Source organism: Convolutriloba macropyga, unplaced genomic scaffold (assembly GCF_964194025.1).
Source record: "Convolutriloba macropyga unplaced genomic scaffold, txConMacr16.3 SCAFFOLD_3066, whole genome shotgun sequence".
In the NCBI taxonomy this organism is placed as follows: domain Eukaryota; kingdom Metazoa; phylum Xenacoelomorpha; order Acoela; family Convolutidae; genus Convolutriloba; species Convolutriloba macropyga.
Window position 1 is genome coordinate 8,134 of NW_027450535.1, and position 18,275 is coordinate 26,408.

At 40.6% G+C, this 18,275-nt stretch overlaps 1 protein-coding gene across 1 annotated transcript; it reads left to right on the forward strand.

The window, feature by feature from the left end:
* Window positions 1-5,953: 5,953 nt before the first annotated feature.
* On the forward strand, window positions 5,954-9,809 carry LOC142355975 (uncharacterized; the record flags this gene model as incomplete). Its single annotated transcript, XM_075407976.1, has 2 exons — window positions 5,954-6,266; window positions 6,852-9,809. Coding segments are annotated over 2 exons (3,090 nt in total), but the record flags the coding sequence as incomplete, so codon positions are not given.
* Window positions 9,810-18,275: the final 8,466 nt, after the last annotated feature.

Consider the following 18,275-nt stretch of genomic DNA (forward strand, 5'->3'; position numbering starts at 1 on the left):
CAAGCAAAAGCAAAAATTCAAAAAAAAGTGCGAGAAGAAATTGTCGGAGCCCTTTAAACCATAAACCTTTCTCTAAAAATTTTCTCTATGATTCGTTGAAATTTTCTTACAAGCTAATAAGAACTATCAGTATTATGATACTGTTATAACATTTCAAAAGGAGCCAAAGTAATGAGAAAAGTATCCGTAATTAAAAAAAAAATGAAAACTCGTGGCATCGAAGTCATAAAACCAGTATTTAGAAGTCAAAACCACTATCCAGATTAATTTTGGTTTCAGTAGAAGGGAAACAGGTCTTGAAAATGACTGAAAATGACATTCAATGAAAAAAAAATAGTTTTAACATTGGTTAATGCTCAAAAAAATTTCCTAAAATTTTTTTTAACGTCTTAACAGCCATTAGCTGTCAACTCAAAGCACTAGATAGGTTCACTTAATGCTCATTAGGGAGCCTGTTTCACTTTTAGTCAATGAGTTCAGGCTAGAAGACTTAGAAAATTTTGTAAAATTGCAAAAAAAAAGAAACTGAAAACTTCATAAAAAATTATGAAATGTAGGAGTAGAAGCCAAAAGAAAAGAAGTAAGATCCCTCGAAAACAATTTTTTTGTTCGTTGGGCTTCAAGTGACTGTAAGTGAGGTTCGTCATAAACTGAATCTTGGTATGGAAAGTGACTAGTCCATAAGTGACATTAAAAAACAAAAAAAGCGAAAGTTTTTTTTTAAAAAAAACAGCTATCAAAGAGAATTCGAGTTTTATTTTTTTTAATAGTAAACTTACCCATGAGACCAAAACCGGCATTTCCGTCACTTTTTGTCTATTAGAAATGAAAAAAAAAATGTTTTACTTGGTAGCGTGAAATGTAATCTTGAATTGATATTTTTATAGAAAAAATTTGAACGAAAATTAAGCTAAAAGTGAACAAAATCATGCCAAATGTCCTGTGTTCACACAGAACTTTAAACCTCGATAACTCATCGGAAACAACAACATTTTAAAAAAAAATTCTTGTTTTTAAGTCTACGCTGGACGAGTTTTTTATTGATACCACTCACATTTCTCTACGATGAATATATCGATCGGCGAAAATTATCTGAACAAAAAAAACCCCACCAGTATATAGTTCCCCCCCACCCCCACAAGTAGGGTTGGAACAAAAATCAGATAAATCTTCTGTATTAGCGTAAAAGTTAGCATAACCTGAGAGCGCTAAATAATATGGCATTCGAGCAAAAATATGAAACACTTTTAAGAGATACATTTCCCCTGAGGACATTGCCGGCAAAATTTTTTTATCTGTTTAACTTTTAGGGAAAGGTTGTTGAGATAATGGTTGTGAAAGGTGTTCAACAAACTTTTTTGCAATTTAAAAAAAAATTGATCCACTGAAATTAGTGCCCAAGGACTATTTGTGCGTGGTTAAAGTTGAATACAAGCTACCTTTTTAGTTTTTAAGTTTTTGGTTGTTTTTGAAAACGTTTTCAACAAACAGTTGTAGACAGGTCTATGCCACTTTTTAATTTTAAATTCTGATAAAAAATGACAATCACCTGAAAATGAACAATAAATATAGACGAAATAGCCAAAAAATAGACACAGCTTGAATAAAAAACTTTTCTTCCAAAATCGCTGTCATAAAAATTTTGAAAGTTTAATTCAAGAAAAACATGGTTTAAAATGATATCCCTTTTCTTAGAAGCAGAGGCCCTCAAACCAGTTTTTTTTAAAAAAAAGCTTGGATCAAAAATGAGTGGTGTTAGCAAACAGTATCTTTTTGTGAATGAAGTTATGAAGTTGCACCCTCTTACTGATACAAAACTTGTGCTAAGCCTGACCAAAGTTGCAAATAAAAAACTCCAAGGTCGCCTCATTTCAAAGCGTTAAACAGGTCTTCTATTGGATGCAAAAGTAGTTCTAAGGTTGATGAAATGTCTCAGTTCAAATGCCGTGTACAAGAGAAAAGTAAATGGTGAAATTGAAAGATTTGCAATTCAACGGTATTAAAAACAAAGAGGCTCGGTAATGTGCGTACCCACATAATGTTCCAACCCCACTAATCCACATTCTTAACTTAATTGGCTAACATATGATGAAGAGATCAAAAACATAGATATCGTTCAATAAACAACCAGTGGAATAGAATACTGCCACGCTAGAGGGCCGATGACAGTTTTTGATAAAACTACTAAAAAGGAACACTAAAAAATCAAATAACAAACATTATTTACGACCACAACTCGATATCTGCAATAAAAAAAATAATAACAAAATCAAACTCGCGTCAGATAAAATCTAAACAAAACAGTTTAACCTATACTTCATTAGAAAAAAAATGGGCCCGGTTCTCAGTGCAACTGGTTAAAAGGTCGACAAAAAAGCAAAAAAAATAGCAAAGAGGTGCAAAGTTAAAAAATACGTTTCTATTTTTGAAAACAATTAACTTCACAGTTATTAATGTCATTAGATATCACCTGAAATCAATGAAATTTTCATTTATATCTCCATAGGAAGTAATTGAGGCATACCAGAATCCAATCTTCAATTGCGCAAACTTTTAAAGCCAATGGGACCCACGATTATTGTTATGAACCAAAAAGAAAACAAAAATCCTCTTAAATGTACAAATATATAAAAATCTCAAATATTTTATGAAGTCTCGTAGTAAAAGTAGTAAAAAGCCAAGGAACGAAAGCTTGAAGCTGAAACTGTTAATTTATAGCGCACTGCAAACGGGTTGTGAACTGCGTTTACAAAGACTGAATTTGACCAAAAAACTATTTTAAAAAATGACAAAGCTCAAAAACCCAAATTTGTTTTGGACTTAAATATTTCCAAAAGTCATGACAGATTTAAGATTTCGAAGAAAACGTTAGATTAGGTGGAAACACCTCACTCAGGAAACCAATTGGGCCTATTAAAAATGAGACCAAGCCACGACCCCACAAAAAATCAAATACATAACAAACACACAGAGAAGCCAAAAAATCAAATACATAACAAACACACAGAGAAGCCAAAACGAAACAAACAATTTTACAGCATCACACTATTCAAGGCACTCTACTTATAAAAAGTTCCCCGCAAGAAGTGTAAACCATCCTTTTCTCCTCATCCTAATATCATTTCCCTATAAAAGGACAACGTAGACACGACACCAAAAGAAACCCGAAAATTGAACAGTATATAAATCTCTAAAACTTTTTTTGAAAATAAATGGTCGAAGCGATCAGTCACAACATATAACAAAGCGCAATAAAAGTGGATGAATCATCAAACGTAACTGAGACTTATAATCAGTGAGATTGCGTTACATGGTGACCAAATTGAAAGCAAAAAGAGACAGTTGAAAAAAACTGTTTTAAAAAATATAATTTGGATGTCATTAAAACAAACAGTTATAAACTGAAATCTTTATCTAGGTGGAGTTATACGTCCTGGGGAAGCAATTCAGATCTATCGTTATTAGGTATATGGCGGACAACAACAAAAGAAAAGACAAACATAGAAAAACAACAAAATATTTACAAAAATTTGCGAGATAACTTGGTCTCAGCCCAAGAAGCATAAGCTATTCAACAAAAACAGTTAATATATACAGATACACATTTTTCAACGCCGTTCAAATTTCATATAATGATTTTTTTCAATTCGAATTGCCAACAATGTGATAATTTGAGAAGGAAACGAAGTAGACTCGAGAAGGAAACGAATTCGAGAAAGAAACGAATTGCATTTTTTAATTGCATAAAAAATGCAATTAAGCTCAAAAATGAAAATTAAAAAAATATTTGAAAACGCGTAGTATCAAAACGAAGAAAACATAAATTGAATAAAAAACTTTTCCAACAAAAATGTATTACCCACACGGAATTAGTTTTTTTCTGTTTTTACTGAGGCTGCGCCCAAAGTCGAGAGAAATAGGATAAAATAGTGGCAAAGTTCAAAAATTCACCGATCTTTTCTTAAAACAAATATATTCAAAGTCATAAGAGACATTAGATAACAACTGAAAAATCTGTCTAGGTTAATCTATATCTCCTAAAAATTAACTGCATCTTTGATTGGGGACACTAAGTCGTTGAGCTACAAAAAGTAAAACAAATGAAAGCAAAACTCAAGTAGTCAATAAAATTTTGAAGTAATCAAAAAAACGAAATCAATTGGTCAAGGCCATAAAAACCATGAGCTTAACTCTTAAACCGTATTATAATTTCATTGGGCATCTTTTTTGCAAATACTATCTGTCATTATTTGAGCCCTGATTTGAGATTCTTTTCAGTAATTTACATAAAAACATTTACATAGCGGAAACACTTTGAAAAAAAGGCCGCGCCCCATTTAAATCTAAAAAAATTTTTATCGTAAGGATCCAAGGTGAGATCACGATCAGCCCAGATATTGCTGCGCGTCTAAAAAAACATTCAATTGTTCGAATGACTGCGAAATAGATCAATTTTTAAACAAAATTTTCAGTTTGTCAAGAAATAAATAACGCTTTTTTGTAATTATCGAGTTTAAATTTGCAAAAAACTTGCAAAACTATGATCCAGAAGACTCACAAAACCAGCGGGATTACAACTAGCTCCTTTCTGAGCTTAAGAAGAATTCGACTGCAGTTTTAAGGTGTCTACATCCAGCAAATTTAAAGCAAGTGGGCTAAAAATAAAAGCCAATGTAGTCCTATTTTTCTCGAAAAAAGACTGATTTCTTAAAAAATTAGCATAAATTCTAGCCAATAAACTCGGATCGAACATCTCAACAACCCTCTTTTAGCTTTAGAGATGAAATAAAAAGCAGTACAATTAACAATTTTCACATTTTTTTAAGCAAAATTGACAAAAATTTGGTTTAAAATATTGAAAATGTGAAGAAAAACAGCAATTATTCACAAAATTTAAACCTCGATAGCTCCCTTTGAAAAACCAAAAATGAAAAAATCTTTTTAGTTCCCTATTCTACGCTGGATTGGCTTTCTAATGATACCACTCACAGCTCTCTGCAATGATTATATCGATCGGCCAAAATTGACTGAACAAAAAAACCCATTTGAGTATATAGTTCCTTCCTCCCCACTAAAGTGGGGGTCGGAACAATTAACAATATTTGTGAGAAAATCACCAGCGTTTCAAATTCTATGTTAACATATGAGAAAGGTCATGTGTATAGGTTATGTGACTCTGCTTGAAGTCACTGAAAACTTTTGGTGCTTATAGAGAACCGCGGATTGCTTAGAGATGTCAGGCAAGAAATGTATAGTGAGATCGCCAGAGTCACCTACCCTTGCTCAAAAGACTCGCGTGCACATTTTAAAATGCCTCAAGTCTGCAGTACCAGAGGTTAAAACGCCAGAAGTTCCTACTTAACCAGAAGTTGACTTCCGTTGACTTTCCTCCATTTAAACCATGCGCATTTCGTGTTTTAAGCATGGTTACGTGACTCTGCAGAAGTCACTTCAAAACTGATTTAATATCTTGAACCGCTTCGCGGTGCTCTATAAACGCCAGAAGTTCTCAGTGACTTCAAGCAGAGTCACGTAACTATTACTTAAAACACGCAAATTGCACGTTTTTAAATGACAAAATCCTTGAAAGTTAACTTCTGGCATTTTGACCTCAGGCGTTGCCGACTTATGTATAACGGGCAACTACGTGTTTTAAACCACAATAAAGATACTTCAAGTTTATATTTTCATACGTTTCCCAAGCAATAAATCTAATCAGAATCGCAATACCAGGAAAATGTTGCGTTGTGTATTTTGACTAATCAATAATGTTTTTTGGAGTTTAATTCATATTGCAGCAAATGTTGAAATAAATGACCTGAACTTTAAGAAGTTCCACAATTTGACTACGAATGAATGTCCGAGAATCAGCTGAATATCAATGGGTTTTGCCCCTATTTCTGCATTCATAGTTGAAAAATTTTGTTAAAGAGCAAACAAATTCTCAGTTTAATTGGTCACATGCTCACTGCTTATAGCTGACGCCTATGACGAGATCAGGACGTTGTACAAGACATACTTCCTTGAGAGTCCAAAAATCTCAGCTCAGTCCCACTGTTCCAGAGTGGCCAGTGCCACATACGATGCGATATTCGCTTCATCCAGTCTGGAAGGTCTGGAAAAGACGGAGTTTGAGGGTGGAGAGGGTCTGGACGTGGGCGGACTGGATGACTATGGTGAGGATGATCTGGACAGTTGTAGGACACCAGAGAATCGGGGAAGTCCTGAAAAGGGAGCACCCGGGTTTCCATTAACGCCAAAGACGGGTAAATTTCTATGATGTTTGGTAGCGCAGTGAAAAAAACAGCTGGCTAAACTCAGAGTGTGCCAATGAAAATTATTCATTTTGAGGTATTTTAGCCCTGAAAAAGTATCGCAAGCTAAATATATTGACAAATGCCAAGCTATCAGCATCTCTTCTGCCCATTAGATGGATCGTTCAACATTTTTTATGAACAATAAAATTAAAGAACGTTTTCATCAAAAGCTTATTTGGTTGAAGAAACCGCAACAGCAAAAAGCAGTAAGATGCAACTCTTACCTCGAATTTTTTTTAGCTCTGAAACAATGAAACGAAGATAGCATAGTTTCTGTACTTATGTAGATGAGACAAATGCGCACTATACTTAAGGATGAGACAAATGCGCACTATACAGATTGGCTCAACAAAAGAGGTGTCAATGGTCTAACTTTGGAAATTTGGGCAAACAAATTTTGGGTTTTGTGTTGAGAATAAACAATGAACTTTTTCGAAAAGCAATTGAAAGCGTTCATTTCCGAGTAAAATCTCCGTCTCTTAATATTGCTCCAAAATAAGCTATTAAACATGATTTGTCAAGAAATTGTTTCAGAAACAAAAGTCTCCAACCTCGACTTGGACGAGTCAAGCGAACGAGATGCTGCATCAGAAATATCAAAAGATAAAGAACCAATCAGATCGAAGCAATCCCATACAAATCGTGTAAGCCGAAGCCACATTATTGACACCGAAAGCGAATCCGAAGACGAAGGAACATACGAGATCAACAGCTCATCAGAACGAGACACAGCATCAGATTTTGAGGCCAGTACAACCGAACAAAGCGAGGCTGAATCTTCTTACTACGAAGAGACGGAAACCGAAACAGATCGAACTCTCAGTCACGAGTCGATAACTTCAGAAACTAGTTTCAAATTTGAGAAACCAGGTGAGCGATCGGATGAACTCAACAGAACATTCGTTGTCTCGCCTGACAAAACTCCAGTTGACGAGAAAACAGAAATTTTAGTTGCAAATTATGTGCCAGGCCGTTCAACAGTCATAGAGAAAGACAAAATTAAAACTCAAGATCAAAACGTCGACGATAAAGGTACCCCAACAGATATTATTGTTGATCAAGTATGTCAGAAAGAAAAACCCTCAGAAGATAACGTCAAGCTTCCAAAAGTTTCTGACGGTCCTCGACTTGCGCTTCGATTGGAGGGTGATTGGAATAAGACAAACAATAAAAAACAAACTGAGAGCATACAATCTGACAAACAAACGCCTTCTATGGTTACTCCGAATCCTAGACGTGCCAACAATAGTTCAGCAACTGACCGCCGGCAACCCAAAGCACCCAAGGATTCCAACAAGGCCAAGGTTCGGGATCCGTCCCCATTTCCAACACAGAAACAAACGTTCACTTTTGATACCAGTATTTTAAAGAAGCAACCTCAGAATCAGAACAACGACAGAAATAATGAAGCAAGAAATATCGAATCTAAAACAGTCAAAGAGAACCCGCGGAACAAAGAGCTCACGGCACAGGTGAAAGAAAACCCGCCGCTTCGCAAATCAAAATCAGAGCCGCCCGGAAACTTTAAATCAACAGTAGAGGTTCCGCTTAAAAAACACAAATCTCCCAAGAAGGTCGAACAAAGAGAACCACCGGCGGCGCCTCGAAACGAAATACCCGAGATGAAATTTCCTTCGACACCTAAGACATTGCCTGCTTTAAACATTGCTCCCAAAAGCGGACATGCTCGAAATGAAACTGAGCGAGTTAAGCCAAAAACTCAAGATAAAAACCAACAAATGGCTTCATCTGATAAGCGGAGCAATAAAGTAAACGCCGCAGCGTTTCTTTCGAAAACAATCCAAGGCGAAATTGAGAAAGAGCGTTCAACTCCAACTTCAGTTTCCGAGTACTCGGCGTCCGAATGCACGTCTTCAAACAAGTCTTCGTCTGAAGATTTGCTCTTTTTTGGTACTACTCCAATTTCGGCAAGTCGGAAGAATAGTTACGAGTATCCAAGCGGAAATGTGCCAACTTCGCCTTTTGATAAAGCAAATATGATACGACGTAATAGTGCTGAATCGAATCAAACGGGTGCGACAAGTAACTATCAACAGTTCTACACACCCCAGAGCCAAATGGGTAGTAGGGCCTCAAGAAAAATGTCCGATCGAAGCCTTCCAGAACAAACCCAGGCTCCAACCGTGCCTCAAAGTATTCCCAGAACGAGCTCTAATGAATCGCAACCGGAATTATATTTAAGCTCACCACCGCCTTTCAGTTCAAGTCGAAAATCCTCACTTCGTGCTTTTTACAGTCTGGGATCTTCGCAAGTTAGGTCACCGAAATTGGCACCTCCTCCTAAACGATCAAGTGAACAGCCTACTAGAACAGTCCCGACGAATCAGATTGCATACCCTCCGTCCAATCAGAATACAGGAATGAATCACCCGGTAGTTGCTTCGCCGACTGCACATGGTCCCGTTTTCGCTCAGACGTTGTCTTCTGGTAACAGGTCATCGCCAATGCCTCGAACTCGATCCATGGAAGCGATGCCCAAACTGAGTCCATCCAACTCTGGAGTCGGCTTGGATAAATATGTGGAGAAGTTAGTTAAGTCCCGAAGCTCAGAGCCCCCAAATTTTGCCCGACCACCGAAGGCGCAATCTCCAATTCCGGTCGGTTTAGCGCACAAACAAATAAGAACAGTGTCGCCAAGTCAGAGCACGCCTGAGTTCAATCAATCAATTCAGTCCATACAGCGTTCGGAGTCCAGTTCGTCTATCGGATATGTTCACGAAAACAAAAACTTCGGCAGCCAATCACAATTTAGCAATATAGGATATGGTTTCACACGTTTCGATAGGCAGAACTCGCAAAATCCCCCACCTGTGTCAACTCGAACTGTTTACAATTTAGGCAGACAAAGTTTACCAAACACAGTTCAATTAATGCGCAGACCTGAAGAGGGAAATATTTCACGTGAGTTAAACGACGTGAACCCTTATCAAGTCACACTTCCGCCGGCTGAAAGACAATCTTACCACAACTTCAGCGTGTCACGAAACGCAATGCAAAACACACAATTCAGAATACAAAAAGATTGTATTCAGTTCATTTCTCCTCAAGACGGCCGAGAAACTACAATTCATCGAAACTCTTCAAACGCTCCTGTAGAAATTCAAATCGGAAATGGAGGTGTTAACATTAGCTTCGGAAGCATCGATCGAGAAATGGAGGGCACAGAATTGGGTTCAGTCTACCCAATGAGACGAAGTGTCACTTCAAGTCGACAGAGCTTGACATCCAATCAGTCGACAACCAATCAGAGTTATCAGATTTTCACAGCGCCCAATGATGACTATTTGTAATGCTTGTAAATAATTTTAAAACAAAATTTGACTCTTGCGGTTGTACAAGAATTTACGCTTCATGTTCGTTTTAGTGCACAGATATACTCAATTGAAATAATTACTTAATCGACGTTTAATCAAATTCTGGGCAATTGTAACCCAGAATGAGGTGCCAGAGCAAGAGTTGGCAGTCTGTATTACGTTTGGGTCGCGCCTTCCGTCTGACCAATGCTAAATACTGGTCTGTTCGGTCTCGCCAATATATTCTCAGTCATTAGCGGCATTGAACAACATTATGAGTCATATAAGAAATTTTGTAATCTCGAGGATTTGTGGGGCCTTTTTGCTCAGCAGTGGCAATACATTGTCAAATGTTTTCAATTTACATCGAGTTTTATTTAAGTTTAAAATTGATAAGTTTATCGTGGACACCATTGATGAAAAAAGCACGGACTGATTCACTTGGAATGTATGAAAACGTTATAACCATTGTGCACAGTTTTGAGAATTTAATTCCTCGCGAAGCTCTTTAAATAGCTTTATTGTTGTTTAGTCGAAACTGTTGTAAATCGATGGTTTCCACCTTCCTTTTACGTCACGTTTTATGTATATCTGCTTGATTGTTTTTTTTTGTAAAATAAATCATGCCAAGCTACTTCCTTTACACCATTGGGGCGCATATTTACGTGTTCTGCCTTCATCTGCAAAACAATTCTATACAGTCAGATATCAAAGTGTTATCATCCAATAGACACTAGAATCCTTTGCGAGATCAACCCTGTGTAAAGGGTGAAAAACACTCCTTCGTAGTTCAATTCATTTCAAACGCTATACGCAACGTGTAACAGTAAGTCATATCAAGTAACGTATAAGCATTGTGATGTACAAAACAACAAGTGAAAGCTTAGACGGCAAGGTTTTTTCGATGCTCTTTTACTGGTTTTCTGTCTGATGTCATTGACGTCAAAATCAGTTCGTATTCAATCGGCAATTGTCTAGAAAACCTAAAAATATTGAGCCGAAAACCAGCTTAATCGATACATATCATGGTTATATTTACTTAAAATTAGGTTAAATGAACTTTTTCGGAACTTTCTACGTATTTTAGAACGTATTTAAATCTTATTTGGAACGATTTATATGCACAATTGAATACTCGATTCTGATTGGCTAATAATATCTCGCTTACTTATTTACTTCGTAACATCCTCCGGCCCGGAAGAAGATGTTGGGAAAACTGGTACAAGTTTTACAAGCGGGCGGACGAGTGAACCGGTCGATGTACGTAAAACGGCGGAGCGCGCGACGCTATCGGAGCCGTAACGGAGTTCCACAATCCGAGCGGTTGGGTAGTAACCCCTAGGGTTGGTTTCTTCAACTATCCAAACCAAGTCACCGGTCTTAAGGTGTTGCTCGGCAGGCGTCTGCCACTTAGAGCGTCGGTTCAGCGTCGGTACGTACTCTTTGATCCAACGGGACCAGATCGCATTAGCGTACGACTGCGCACGTGCGTAACGTTTACGATGGTCGAATTCATTATTGCCGACAACAGATGGAATACAGGTGGAGTATTCTCCTAGAAGAAAGTGGTTGGGCGTTAAAGCGTTCAAATCGCACGCACCAGCGCTTACGGGTGTTAAAGGACGGGAATTGAGAGCATTCTCCACGAGACAAAGGGTAGTATGCAGTACCTCATCCGTGAGGCGACGCGTGCCGAGAATAGTATACAACACGCGCTTGAAGCTGCGTACCAACCTCTCCCAGATACCACCTTGATGTGGTGCGCTGGGTGGATTGAACCTACACTTAATACCTTTGTGAGCGAGCTCAGCTGCAATGTTGACAACGTTCCACTTTTCAATACTTTCTCGGAGTTCTTTTTCCGCTCCAATAAAGTTAGTGCCATTGTCCGACCAAATCATGGCAGGTGTACCTCTACGTGACACAAACCGCTCAACTCCCATAACACAAGAACTGGTGTCCATGGATGTAACTACCTCGACATGGACAGCGCGAGTAGTGAGACAGGTGAAGAGGAAGCCCCACCTTTTCTCAGTAGTACGGCGGACAGTAACATAGAATGGCCCAAAGTAGTCAACGCCAGTGTTCGTGAAGGGAGGAGACTGGTAAGCAAGTCTCTCCTTAGGTAAGTCAGACATGATTGGTTGCATAGTTACAGCTTGGAATTCTCGGCATCTCAGGCAGTGTGCTTTGATGGAACGCAAGGATGATCTTATTTTCAGTACTGTGTAGTGTTCCTGCACAATTGATCTTAGGTATTCAACGCCCTGATGGTAATGCTTTACGTGCGTGTGTTCAAGGAACAGTTTTACAAACGGATGACGTGCATCTAAGATGATTGGGTGCTTTACGTTAAACCCAACTTCAATTAACCGCTTGATGCGGCCTGAGGAACGGATTAGCCCATTTGGGCTAATAAACGGTGAATGTGGAGGAATTCGGCTACTCCGTTTAACGAATTTATTGTCAATGAGATCTTTTCTTTCGGCTTCAAAAGACTCTCCTTGCACCAAATACTGTAGATAACGCTCGGCTTCGTCAAGCTCAGTAGGGTCGGTAATGATACCATCGGGGTTACGGTAGCCGGCATGTTTCGGCAAAAGCCGGAGAACGTATGCGGCAATGCGCAAGTACTTTTGATAAGAACTAAACTTATCAACTGGGAATAACGACGGAACGGGAGTTGTCTGTTTTTTAACAGATGTAGCGAGAAAGACAGTGTCTTCTATGATGACTGCTTGGTTGACGCCAAGTTTGATGTTATTAATGACGTCTTTATTCGGTACGAACGGGAAAATTGAGTTAGATAAGAAATGTGGACCATTGACCCAACTGCTTAGTTGCAAAACCTCAGCGGACATTCCACGCGTGCCAGCGTCAGCTGGATTATCCTTAGTTGCGACGTGGTTCCATTGGTCAACGCTGGTATACTCCAAAATTTCACAAACGCGGTATGCAACAAAGATTGGTTGCTTTTCATTAGAGTTTATCCACTGAAGAACGGTCGTGCTGTCTGTCCACATGAATACTTGGTTAACAGTTACATTAAGTGCCTGAATAATTTCGTTCTTCAGCCGAGCGGCAAGTAGAGCTGCTTGCAATTCCAGTTTAGGGACAGTCATTACTTTCATTGGCGCCACGCGCGCTTTCCCCAAATTAAACGCAAGCTCTGTTTTTATCTTGCCTGTTGGGGTTGTTACTCGGGCTCGAAGAAATGCAACGGCACTAAAAATATCCTGGGAACTGTCACCGAACATATGCAACTCTGTATTATCAAAGGGTCCACTAAAGTAACTTGATGTTTTCAAGCTTTGGTAAGTCCGCACTCCAAGCCAAAAATCTTTGAACCACGTCTTGTGGGAGCTCGTCGTCCCATTGTTGTCCTGTGACACGCCAGATGTCTTTTAAGAGCAGTCGCGCACCGACGGTAAACGGTGCGACGATACCAATGGCGTCAAAGACTTTCGAGACAAGACTTAGGACCAAGCGTTGCGTGAGGGACTTGGTGATAGCGCAGCTCGTACCCCGACTCACAACTAAAGTGTCATTATTGTGATCCCACTTTAACCCTAGCACATGCGATGAATCCTCCTGACATGAAACAATAACCTTGGGCTCAGTAGATTGAGGTGAACCATCAATTTGATCAGCCAGATTTTGCACATTGCTTACAAACTTTGTAAGCTTGAACCCACCGAGATGGAGAAGATGTACCAATTCCTTCGATCTATTGATGGCTTTCTCAGGAGACTCCACTGAGTCAAGGTAATCGTCCATGTAGAAGTTTTCAAGGACGGCTTTTGCAGCTTCGGGGTAAAACTTGGCATTGTCTCTCGCAGTGCGTTGTAATGCATATTTGGCGCATGTGGGCGAGTCTTTAGCCCCGAATATATGGCGCGTATATTGATACACTACAACGTTAGTTGTGGGGTCCTCCCACCACAGAAAGCGAAGTGATGGTTGATCTGATGGTAATACACCAACCTGTAGAAACATTCCCTCGATGTCGGCAGAGACGGCATATGGATGTTGTCGGAAGCGAAGAAGTACGTAAATAAGGTTTTGGAGCAGATCAGGGCCAGTGAGCAAAGATGTATTCAGTGAGGCGCCATGAAATTTTGCTGCTCCATTGAGCACCCTACGCACCTTACCCGGTTTGTTCGGGTTTAAAACCGGATGGTGGGGTAGGTACCACTCTTTATCGGACCGGTTCTCAACCTTGTGAGCGTTCGGAACCTCAATTACATACCCCTTGTTTAGGTCTTCCTTGATGGTACTAGTATACTTCTCTCTAAGGTCTTCATCCTTAGCCAATCGTTTTTCGAGAGATTTTAGTTGCACAAGGGATGAGAAGTAATTATTTGGGAGCTTGGTGTTAACTGCTGCCCACAACATTCCGACATCGTATCTCAGGCCATTGTGTATGGTGGTACTCTCAAGGATTTCGTGAGCCCTTGCGTCTGCTGCAGATCTTGAGTCGACCTGCTTGTTTGCCCCGAATGATTCAATGTCGTACCATGACTTTACTTGACTTGCTAACTCATTGTCTTGTTCGATATTCACTTTAAAGCACGTTGAGGTTAAACACGAACTTGATGGTAACGGACCGCTTAACGGACCCCAACCTATGGGCAAGCGTACGGCAACGGGTGAACGCTTCTCATCGGCAGAGAAGTATTCTGACGGGCGGATGGCATGATAGACATCTTGTCCGAGTATCATCTCAATGTCTTTATAGGAATATGTTACGGGATCAAGGACTGCTAAGTATGGGTAAGTCTCTTGCAGGGCCTGTACATTAATTATATCTGAGCCGACGTTCAGACTCTTTTTAACGAAAGGGTTGACGGTGAATGGTTCGAAATCTTGTTGTTCTCTTGGTTTCACAGTAACTTCAACAACCCTAGTATCAACTACTTCTTCGGTATTAATACCCTTGACAGTTAGCTTTAGTGCTTTACCGTGCAAACCGAGTCTATCTGCGAGACTACCGGCCAACCAAGAGTTACATCAGGCGGTATCACACAAAACTAAAGCCTTGGTATCTAAACCAGACGAATTGACCAACTGCAATTCAGTCACCTGAAGGAGCCCCTTAACATCAGTAACAGATGACATTGTTGTGGTCTTATTAGGCTGGAGTCGACTAGAAGTTGCTTTACTTTGACCTGTTTTGCCAGAAGGTTGAATGGTATTGGAATTTGTCGACTGTTTTGTTGGGAAAACCCTATCTGCTCCATGCAATAGTGTGTTATGCGAACTATTGCACCCTTCTGCTTGGCACTTTCTTGGTTGAGGGCACTGGCGGAATGTGTGCTTGTCCCGTAAGCACGAAAAGCAAAGTTTGTTATCCGCCACCAACTTAGCTCTCTGGGTTGGAGTCTTTTCCTTGAAAACTCGACACTCCCATAGCCGGTGGTTACCTTTGCATACAATGCATCGAAAGAAAGTGTTTGTGGAAGCAGACGGCATTTGCTTCTTTGTTTCCCTTTGTTGCGAATTTGATGCAAACACTTTTGAAGCTGTTTTGGTCTTGGTTACTGAAGTGCTGTTATCTTCAGGCCTTGCCTTGGTTGCGCTTTGTTTCATAAGATCGTGGGCCTCAGCCTTTTCTTTAAGCCAGTCTTTAAATTCAAGGAGGGTAGGCTTAACCCAGTGCTTCTTAACCGTAAAGAGCGACCATGACTCTTTCATGTTTGGTGTTAACTTTTGTACTGCTTGGTTAAATAGGGAAGCGCTCTTCAAGTCAGCTTCATATGATAGTGACTTGAAAACCCCAGCGAGGCTGGATATTGCTGCAGAATAGTTTATGATGTTATCACTATTGTGCATTTTAAGAGGCGGAAAGTTGCTTAGTTTATCCAAGTGTGCACTTACGACTGCCTGTGGCTGGCCAAATTTACGTTCTAAAGTCCTTAGTGCATCCTTTTACATTAAACCACAGTAAGCAAACTCGGCGATTGCAATCTTTGCTTTACCGGTGACGAGTGTTTTAAGGTACGTCAATTTAACGTCATCAGTGAGCGACCGCGAGTCAATCGCGCTTTTGAATTGACCATACCACTCATGCCACTTTAATGGGTCGCCATTAAACTCCGCAAGTTTCCACTCGGGCAAAGGGTCGTTTTTCTTACTTGTTATCGCATCAGCCAGTTCCCTAATCAAGGACGCATTGTCTGGTATCGGAGGGGGAGTTGCAGACACCTGCGGACCGCTCCAACTCAACGGAGTGTGGCCAACATAGGGGTATGTTGGCTGAAAAACCGGAGTGGCTAGACCAGGTACAACATTACTAGTAATCCCGATCGGGTTTTCCTGCTGTGCACCTGATGGTGATTGCATATCAATCAAAGGGGGCGAATTCTGATAAATTCGTAGTGGAACATAAGTGCTTGATGGTGCGATATGGGTGTGTACATTTGGAGGCAGACTAATCACGGTGGTTGTGTCTTGGTTGACTATTGACGGTCTTTGCTGTGGAAACCGCCAATGACTCATATTTGGCACAAAGTTTTGGCCAAATGGGATATTGGGCATATTTGGGACAGGAGCAGCAACGGAACGTATAGCTTTGTGTACTGGGTTATTATTATTCTGGAAAGTGTTGTTGACGAGAGGAGGATTAATCAAAGGGGCGTGTGGGATGGGAGCAGTGAGGTTAGGTGCGAAGACTGGTTTCGGAATCGGAAGGACGTTAGGATGAGCGGGTTCGGAGTTGTGCTGTTGAATGTTTGGACTTGGTGGGGCGCTTGGGTGCAGGGGAACGTTAATTGCGGGGGCTGGATGATTTGTTGTCGGAAAAGGAGGAAGAGTGGCGTTTGGTGCTCGGAGGAAAAAATTAATTTGTTGTCGGGGGCATATACGCTGGGCCGAATTATTCTCGGGCAGACTTGATGTTTCAGGTCCCCTGGATTGCGAAATTTGAAGTTTTGCGTTGGGAAAAACCTCGGTTGTAATATTCTGATTTTCTTGTGGTGCGAACGTCTGTTGTGGAATGGGCTGTTGAATGGGCGGTAAAGAAGCCCCTGGGGCGTGTACAGAAGGCGGCTGACTATCCGCGGTTCCTTGGTTAGTTATGCTTGGGAGCGCCGTGCCTTGCTGGCCTGTTTGATTCATTTGCGCCCTTAGGTGCGCCTGGTACAACGCCTGTGTGTTAGCAACAGCCAAAAAATTTTCAGGTGGAGTATAATAGGGGTCGATTTGCTGCAAGGTCTCATTGCTTAAAATGTAATTGCCTCGACAATTTTTTGGAATAGAATGCCTTGAAATTTCAGTGTTCTGATCTTCCACTGTTTTGCCGTTGTTGTGGCTAGGACATTCTGGAGGCTCAATCATAACCTGTGGTTCGCTAGTTTTCTCCTCATTGTGAAAACTTAAAGCAAGTGAGGTGTTGATCCAGTCTTGGACAGCCTTTTCACTTCTCATTGAGCTCCTAGCACTTTCAGTTGTTTCAGATTGGCTACCTTTAGAAACGGCGTCCAGCAATTCAAATTCTTGCAGAGTTGCCTCTGCCAACCGTTTCCTGTTGTTTTCCTCCAGTTCATCTAATTCCATTTGCTTTTTCTGTTTAGCAAGGCGAATGGCTGCCTCATTCTGTTTTTCAATTTCTTCACGCTTCATCTTAGCAATTACATAATCATGTTTACGCTGACTGGATGTTTTTGACGATGTCATAATTGAGGGAAGTCTAGAACGAATGGAAGCCCTTGGTTCCTGGAAATCACTCACTTTATCATCAGCAGAGTTGATGTAGTTTCGTGCTGAAGCGAGGATCTTGTCGTTCTTAGTTGTCATTGCCTCCAAGTAAGACTCTAATGAAGGAACAAGTGCACTTGGATCCTCTGTTTTTCCATCAAATGCAATCAGGTCCTCATTTTTGTCTACAACAGTCATAAATGCTTCGTTGCACTTTGTTACTAGGCGTTCAACTTTCACTCGCCTACTCTGAATATTTATACAATGAAGGATATCTTCATGTATAGCATGCAAATCAGCTTCACGCTTTGACCTGGCAGCGTACAACTTTTTAACTTTTTGATCAAGACTATTAGACATCATGATGTTATTATTTCCAATGACCAGCAAAACTACCACAGCACACGGTTATCTATTATATGCACACTCCAAAAAATCAAATCGACGCAAATCAAACCCAACGCAAAAAGGCCCCAAACACAGCACACTGTAGACAGTCTGTAAAACAAATCGCCCAAAGAGCAAAAGGGGTCGTCGAGCACACAGTGCCCGACAAAAACAGAAGTGGGGCGCTGTACGCTATGCGCTCAACGCGGAGGGAGACAAAGGACACACGGGAAGTCGAGCGAGCAACGCGCGACGAAACGGAGACGTTACGGACGGGAAGTGGAGCGAGCAACGCGCGACGCAACGGACAAGGGACAGACGAGAAGTCGAGCGAGCAGTGCGCGACGGAGCGGAAACGGGACGTGCGGGAAAGCGAGCGAAAAACGCGCAACAACGAACCGGGACGGTGCGAAAGAACGGGCGGGAAATGAGGTCGGGAAGACCTATGTTAGCAGACCACAGCAAAAACTCAACCAAACAACCTAGCTGTAACTCCAGAACAAGCTTAAGTCACACCCTAGGAAGAAGGAGAGAAGCTACTGCAAAACAACCTAATATAGTT